Source organism: Oryza glaberrima, chromosome 1 (genome assembly GCF_000147395.1).
Source record: "Oryza glaberrima chromosome 1, OglaRS2, whole genome shotgun sequence".
Taxonomy (NCBI): Eukaryota; Viridiplantae; Streptophyta; class Magnoliopsida; order Poales; family Poaceae; genus Oryza; species Oryza glaberrima.
In genome coordinates, this window is record NC_068326.1 from 31,177,344 (window position 1) to 31,186,095 (window position 8,752).

The 8,752-nt window shown below is 49.1% G+C and overlaps 1 protein-coding gene across 1 annotated transcript; it reads right to left on the reverse strand.

Moving 5' to 3' along the window:
• Positions 1 to 6,787: 6,787 nt before the first annotated feature.
• Positions 6,788 to 8,508, reverse strand: LOC127760423 (probable sugar phosphate/phosphate translocator At2g25520). The gene has a single exon (XM_052284676.1). The coding sequence runs from the start codon at positions 8,217 to 8,219 to the stop codon at positions 7,134 to 7,136; it is 1,086 nt and encodes a 361-aa protein (XP_052140636.1). The 5' UTR covers positions 8,220 to 8,508; the 3' UTR covers positions 6,788 to 7,133.
• Between the last annotated feature and the right edge of the window lie 244 nt (positions 8,509 to 8,752).

Sequence of the window (8,752 nt, forward strand, 5' to 3'; positions counted from 1 at the left end):
CTACAGATTAATTTTTTCACTGGCTGGATTCCCTTTTTTTGCATACAGATAATCAATGCGATGCATTTTGCTCCGCGCGCGTGCATGTTATTATGGCACGTCATGGGAAAGTATTTTCTACACCTAAGTGCCATGGCATCACCTAGGTGTATGCATGCAATTTAAAAAGTTATATAAAAATTTTATAAAATTTGATAAGATAGATTATGATAATATAAGACACTATACAAACATGCAAGTCTAAATTCGATCAACAACATATGAAGAAACAAAAATAACAAATTTTATCTGCACTGTATGGGTACTATTCTCTGTCTGATTTTATTATTTTTGTTTCTCTAGTTGTAGATCAAATTTAGTCATGCACGTTTATGTATAGACTTATATCATCACAATCGATGCTACTAGATTTTTTTAAATTTTTCTATAACTATTTGAGTCACATATAATTGATGGATACCACAGTACTTAGGTGTAAAAAATCCTTGTCCGGGAAGGTCACCTAAATCCTTGTCCGGAAGGTTAGGCACAAATGCGTGCACCGTGCATCGATCGATCATCAGTAGCAAATGCCAGGTGGTGGAAAAAAAGTCATAGGAGGACAATCTGTTCGTCCTTAGGCTTTTACGTAAGAGTATTTGCTTTCGTATTTTCAGCTCATGGTCCGATGAATCATACGTTTGATCCGTAGCCACATGCACGCGCGTGTTGTCGTCCGTCGTTGAGTGGTGAATCGCATGGTCTTCGCGAAAATCACATGGAATGGAAATGCATGGGAACACATCTAAAAACTAGCCAGCGATTTTCCCATGGGCTTTGCCCAGTTTTGGTTGTAATTTTGCAGGACGATTTAGCTATATGAATGTAGTAGTACAGTGTTACGACGATGAACGTACGTGAACGTGTACGCTTCCGTAGCTAGCGGCCAAGTTTGACGAGGAGGAGTCCTTTACTATAACCGCACCAAATGTGCGACCTCAAAAGGTCGCAATGCACGCGTGCATGCAACTCGCTGTGCCATGTTAGACCAAAAATTAATTCTGAACTAAAGTTTTTCTGTCACGACCAGAATTAATCCCAGTAAGAGCTGGAAGAAGCTAGTATGTCGTTTCGCTCAATTGGGTCAATTCTGTTTTCTCTCCCTTTTTTGTCCAACGAGACTGTAAAAAGTCACTACAGGAGTATTCTACTGCTTCCTGGCTGCTGCGTCGCTTGCTGCTAGTGGTGAAAATGCGTTGGGGCGTCACTTGCTGCTAGTCGCTAGGTCTGCACTTCAAAAAAGCACACCAAGCTAGCAGCGCAAAGACTTGAATACTCCATTTTTTTTGTGTGTTCTGACCATCTAGAGGTTGTGCGAATTTCGCAGTTGCCACTACTCATTGCAGCATATGATTTATTGATTCTGCCTATCTAGCAAGTGCGTGCTGCTTTAATCTCCACGAAAAAGTTTATTCCGAAACTTCTCCGTTAAAGAGAGCTCCTCGAATAAACTAATCTTGGAGCACTCGGTTATTAACTGACGAATCGTTTCATACCTACTGATCGTGCAATGCTAGATGCATTGGATGTACACACATTGTTAAACTTACGAGGAAACCTAATTATGTGTTGGAATCGACGTGTTCCCCACACAAGATTTCCCCGTATTTCCATTTTTTGCAAGTTGTTTCGTACGGCATTGTTACCAGCCGCCTGCCGCCGTTTTGCTAGAATAAAAGAAGCTGTGTCGGCCACTCGTGCGCCACTATATATGGCTGCTAGCGAGCTGAATGATGCGTGTAGTTCGGCGTCGCCACTAGCCTCTACTCGCACATTAATCAATCGCTGCATGCATTAGCTGAAAACTATGATCTTGGCCATCCATACTTGGATCCAATGGCCTAGATTCACTGTCACAAGGCACCTTATACATTGATTTGCCACAGTAAAATATATGCTAAGGTGCTTAGTGGATCGAGCCCCTGATTTCTCGTTGTGATAGATGATGCTAGTGCAACTGCTGAGGTAGCAAATGCATCAGGTCCTGTACGACCAGTGGACGCCGAGATGACCTGGATTGTCCAGCAATGTTAATGTCTGCCATTTTTATTTTAATTTGAAGCTAGACTTGCTTAATTACTCTGTTTGGAGGAACATGAAGTCTACATAAGATCACATGGTTCACACCGTGAATGATCTTAAGTTTCCTTCTTTGTGTATGCGGTACATAATTCGGTCCCAAACAACATGAGCAAACAAATTTTCTGGTTGGTTGTTTCATTGTTCTTGCCAACAATGTTGAAAACACCGACACGTACAATAGCCTACAAACAGCACTGTTTGACTGCTAAATGAGAGAGACTAGCATATATGCAATGAAAAAAATATGAGAGACTATACAACACCTCTCTGCTATAGCTTGCTGGTCAACATAGGACGTATTTTGACTTTGCCGTGTAAGGTTGAGGGGAAAGACCTGACCAATATTTTGATTTGACGACGCAGGAAAAAAATTGACTGCAATTCACAATTTTTTGGGTTCAATGATATTTAGGCACGCTCTGGTTTATTTCAGATGAGAATTATGCCCCCAAAAGGGTATCTTGCCCACTGAACGAATTCACCTCGAGTTGTAGTCATCTGCTGGATCCATACCTAGATTTGGAACCTCCGGTCGTACGTGTTAGACTTGGAATAGCATCTAGTCGACAATTTAAAGAGTCGCCTCGCACGTGTGTGGTCTTGTTGAACTAATTAACCCATTGAATATATATGAAACCATGAAAATCCTGAACTTGCTTGTGTCCAGTTTCTCATTGCCAAAAGAATGCCCAGACGGCAATTAGAAATCAGGCCCAACAAGGGCAGGAAGGTTTTCTCTAGCAGGCCAAGTCCAACAGATAATTAGACTTGAACTAGTACATTTCTATGGGCCTTTTCAGTTTTGAGGCTCCAAGGAAACGAACAAGCTAGGGATTTTTAAAACTTTTTAAACATTTTATTTTTTTCTTTAAAAATAAACATTTTCAAAACTTATTTATAATTCTGAAACTTTTGACTACGCCAGCCGGTTGGTGTGATAAAACAACACTATCACGCCGATGACGTATTTGGCCACGTCAAAATAGCTATGGTAATTGTTCTGCCTTGCCACACCATCTTGAATAGCGTGTGATGTGACAGTGTTGTTTTGCCATGTTAGACGGACGAACAACCAAAAAGTTCAGATTTTAAAAATAAGTTTTGAAATAATCATTTTTAAAAATAAAAAGGTTAAAAAATAATAAAATTTCCAAGCTAGCAGGCTACTGAAAAGTTGATTCAACCTTTAGAAATGTCAGTATGTCACTGATTCAACCTTTAGTCAATTACAGTACTTCCTGTGCCTGATCACATTGGAGAGAAGTGTCACTGTTGTAGCTCGGCTTCACTTCTCTTCCTATGGACCAAGATTGCAAACCTGCTCGAGACGGCAGCCTGGAAAAGGGCCTTCCCAGATGCACACGCAAGGGTCACACACGCAAAAGCACTGAAAGTCTCTCCGTCTTTCGCCCAACTGTCAGCTCCTCTTAATTTCGCCGCCCGGTACCGTTTACCGGCGAGCACAGCGGCCAAGTCCACGAAAGCAATGCAAGCAGCACCAGCTTTCGGTTATTGCGGCCGAACGGGGCAGAGGAATTCGCCGTGAGCTCGCCAAACTGGCACGTACTACTACGGTACATGGTTAGAACCCAACCTGGAGGATAAGACCAGATCTCAATCGGACAGAGCAAATGAGCAATGGAGAAAACGTTTCTCTTTCCCTCAAAAAAAAAAAAAGCTTCTCACAGTTCCTGGCTGCACGGAGATGTGAAACATCCTCTTGCAGTGTCGGTGCCAACACGAACCAATCCGTTCAACTGCTGGAGGCTGCAACTGTCAGGTAGATCAACGGAAACAGGGACAAACATAACGCACAGTACAGTAACCATGGTGCCGAGTGATTTGATGAGTGAACGTGTCGCACGTTCGACGTAGTCTTGATCTGCTGCCCAGTTTATAGAGGTCTTGATCCGGACTTTCGGAGCACATGATAGGCAAAAGAATCAGATTCAGCTTCATGTTCTAGTAACATGCGGAGCACATCATAGAAAGGTACTGTATTGATATGCCTTTGTTGTGCTCTGGTAAAGATCCTTACATTGAACCACTCTGAAAAAACTAAAAATTTCAGGTTCCCTCAAGGAATGAGAAAAAAAATAGAAAAACAATTACTACTGCTTTAGTAATGATAGTAGCAGTGTGAGAAGTGGTTCCTTCAGTACTGATGTGGCAGTGTTTAGTTCCTTCAAACTTCCAAAAATTCCATCACATCAAATATTTGGATGCATGCATAAACATTAACTGTGGATGAAAAAAACCAATTACACAATTTACATTAAAATTGCGAGGCGAATCTTTTGAGCCTAATTACGCCATGATTTGACAATGTGGTGCTACAGTAAACATTTGCTAATTACAGACTAATTAGGCTTAATAAATTGGAAAAAGTACAAATTACACCCACGAACTATCGCGGTCGTCTGAATTACCCCCCTGAACCACAAAACCGGACATTTTTCACCCCCAACTATGCAAACCGGACGAATTACCCCCCTCGGCCCAATTACACGTGGCAGTCCAGTCAGCGCTTTTTTAATTAAAAAATTGTGGGACCCGCATGTCATACACTTCTTACCCTCTCTCTCTACTCACTCTCTCTCTTCTCTCTCGCACAGCGCGCACGGCGAGAGCGCGGGGACGGGCGGTCGGCGACAGCGGCTCGCGGCGGCGGCGGCGTGGAGATGAGGCGAGCGCGACGGCGGCCGAGCAGGTCGAGGAGTACCACCACGCCGAGCAGGAGGACCACCACCATGCCGCGTAGGATGACATGAGCAGCGACGGCGACGAGCTCCAGGGCAAACGCAGCGGCGCGCTCTTCCTCTCGCCCTTGGGCCCGGTCGACGTGGCGGTCCGTGAGGTGAGGCGAGCGCGGCGGCGCGGAGGCGGAGGCGGCGGAGGAGCAGACGGCGCGGACGTCGGTGCGGAGGCGGAGACGGAGGTGGCAGAGGCAGCGGAGGAGCGTGGCGACGGAGGTGCATGGCGGCGGAGGAGCGGATGGCGCGGACGTCAGACGGAGGCGGAGGCGGCGGAGGAGCGTGATGGCGGAGGAGCGGACGGCACGAACGTCGGCGCGGAGGCGGTGGCGGCGGAGGAGCGGACGGCATGGACGTCGGCGCGGAGGCGGAGGCAACAGAGGCAGCGGAGGCGCGTGGCGGCAGAGGAGTGGACGGCGCAGACGTCGGCGTGGAGGCGGAGGAGCATGGCGGCGGGGCTGCGTGGCGACGAGGAGGAGCCCGCCACCCACAACTGACTCCGCCACCACGCTCCTCCGCTCCTCCGCCGCCACGCTCCTCCGCCGCCTCCGGCTCCGCACCTCCGCCTCCGCGCCGATGTCTGCGCCATCCGCGCCGCCGCGCTCAACTCACCTCGCCGACCGCCCACGCCGACCGGGCCCAAGGGCGGGAGGAAGAGCACGCCGCCGCCGCCTCGCCTCCTCCGCCGCCGCGCTCGCCCTGGAGCTCCTCGCCGTCGCTGCTCATATCGTCCTACTCGGCGTGGTGGGGCTCGTCGACCTGCTCGGCTGCCGCCGGGCTCGCCTCACCTCCGCGCCACCGCCGCCGCGAGCCGCTGTCGCCGACCGCCCGTCCCCGCGCTCTCGCCGTGCACGCTGCGCGAGAGAGGAGAGAGAGAGAGAGTAAGAAGTGTATGACATGCGGGTCCCACAATTTTTTAATTAAAAAAACGCTGACTGGACTGCCACGTGTACACCACGTAGATCAAAACCACCGTGGATTGGGTCAAGGGGGATAATTCGTCTGGTTTGCATAGTTGGGGATGAAGAATGTCCGGTTTCGTGGTTCATGGGGGTAATTCAGACGACCGTGATAGTTCAGGGGTGTAATTCATACTTTTTCCTAATAAATTCGTCTCGCGGTTTACAGGCGGAATCTGTAATTTGTTTTGTTATTAGTCTACGTTTAATACTTCAAATGTGTGTCCGTATACTTAGGCCGAGCTTAGTTCCAAATTTTTTTTTTCAAACTTCCAACTTTTCCATCACATCAAAACTTTCCTACTTCATCCGTTCCACGATACAAGTCATTCTAGTATTTCCCACATTCATATTGATGTTAATAAATGTAGACATATATATCTATCTATCTAGATTCATTAACATCAATATAAATGTGGAAAATGCTAGAATAACTTCCATTGTGAAACGAAGGGAGTACACACAAACTACCGGCTTTTCCATCACATCGTTTCAATTTGAGTTCCCAACCTTTTCTTCAAACTTCCAACTTTTCCATCACATCAAAACTTTCCTACACACACAAACTTCTAATTTTTCCGTCACATCATTCCAATTTCAATCAAACTTTCAATTTTGGCGTGAACTAACACACCCAAACTTTCAATCTTTTCGTGAACTAAACACACCCTTCAGAAAAAAAAATTGGACAAGCAACTAAACACAGCCTATATTTAGGTGCAGATGCTTCTTATACAACCTGATTCTTGTTGACTTGTGTGTGAATCCAATGAATGGGACAAGGTGTGGGAGCACCAAACCGGGGTCCAGCTCCACGGAAAGCAACCTTATACCAACTTATAGATGTAATCCAATGGACGGAGATGTACTTCAGTAGTGAGTGCTTGGCACAAGTGCAACGGATATCCCGTCCAATATCCCAAGACAATTAAGAGCCACAATAGATTAAGGTCATAGCAACTGAAATGCAATTGATCCATTGGCCAATCTTATAAAACTGATTAACTCCATGTTCCGTACTAGATAAAATGTAAAGTATTCCATGATACATACTCAGCTAACAGTACTCCACAATGTAGACAATTTTCATATACTGTCAAAGTAACTACAAGTGGCAAAAATTGACTCATATTTTCATATGCCCGACACAAAGATCGTACTTTTCCTGTATTTATTTGCCTTCCTACCACAAATTAAGACAAGAAATGAACAGATTTTGCATCAAACTAGTAGAGGATCACATTGATGAATTCATTAGAACCAACCAAATTGCGTGTGCTGTTGGACCAGATCCCACGCTTTAGGCCTGGTTGTCGCTCTTGCGTTCGCCGTGCGAGTCACGCTCCTGCAGCAGCGAGCCGGCCTCCTCGTCGGCCTGTGCGGCCTTCTTCTGCGCCTCCTTCGCCTTGAGCGCCTGAAGCTTGACGTGGTTGTAGTAGCCTACACCGAGGAATGCGATCCCGTAGCCGAACAGGTTGATCGGCGTGACCGTGTCCCGGATCACAGACCAGGAGAAGGCGATGAGCAGCCAATCCTTGACGACGCCGGCGACGTTCATGGTAAGCGCGGACGTCTTGCCGACGAGCAAGAAGACTGCCAGGTTGAGCGCAAAGGCGCACAGGGAGTTGGTGCCGAAGATGAAGAAGTCTGGCTGGAACGTGCCGACGGCGCGCAGCCTGGGCAGCTCGACGAAGGCCCAGGGAATGACGAGGAAGGCGAGGCAGCACGGCGCGACGTAGTAGAGCGAGGTGATGGGGTTGAGCGAGATCCCCTTGGAGGTGAGGAGGATCTGGATGAGGACGAGGCGAGTGGCCTCGAAGGCTACGGCGGCGAGCTGGAGCGCGACGCCGCGGGCGTCGAAGCGGGCCTCGCCGTAGGCGGCGATGGCGACGCCGAAGGAGATGGAGAGCATGTTGAGCATGGCGGAGGACTTGAAGTTCTCCTTCTTGAAGAGCACGCCGATGGAGTACACGGCGACGGGCATGAGCGCCTTGAGCATCTGGATGAAGGAGACGGAGAGGTAGATGTACGCGGAGTTGGAGAACCAGAGGGAGAGCGAGTAGAGCGCGCCGATGGGAAGCACCGAGGAGGTGTAGAGCTGCGGCGTCATGGCGGGGGACGACGGGAGCTCGACGACGCGGAGGAGGCGGACGAGCGCGACGGCGAGGGACGAGCAGAAGGCCATGTGCACCATGGTGAGCGAGATGGGGAAGGGCCAGTTGTACATCTTGGGGTCGAGGATGTACTTGTTGTAGACGATGACCGTGAAGGAGAGGAAGATCCACACCGCCACGTACATGTACGACACCAGCACCTTCCGGATCACCGAATCCGACATGCCCCCCTCGCCGCCAGCGCCGCCGCCGCCCTCCTTCCCCACGGCCATCCTCCTCCCCGCCGCCCGCCGCTCGGTCTCTCCGGCTCCGGCGAGACGGTGGATCTGGGCGGGGTGGCGAGCTGTCCCGCGTCGGCGCGCTCGCGAGATGGAGTGTGAGATCTGGGAGGGAGCAGGGGAGGAGGAGGCGGATCTGGCTGGGAAGGAGGAGAGGTAGGTGGAGGAGGAAGAGGAGGGGGTTTCCTCTCCAAATCAATCGGCGGTGCGGTGCGGTGCGAGTAGCGGAGGAGTGGGGGATGGATGGGGGGAGATGGCCACGTGGAGAATAGCCTCTGCCTGCATCTTGGGGCGCCCCCTTTTATAGCCCGGATTTGATTTTGTTTTTACGGCCTTTTCTTTCTCCCGTCTCGGGCTCCGGCGCTGTCGATTCTGTTGTTAAGGGCCAGTTATTCTGCGCTGTACGACAGCACGAGTAGTCTTGGCGTGGCAGGCCGCATTGTGAATCGTTTTTCTTTCTCCTTGTGTAACGTGCAGATCTGGCCGCCCAACTTGCTGACTACGGATTTCGCTGAAGGGAGTGGCCG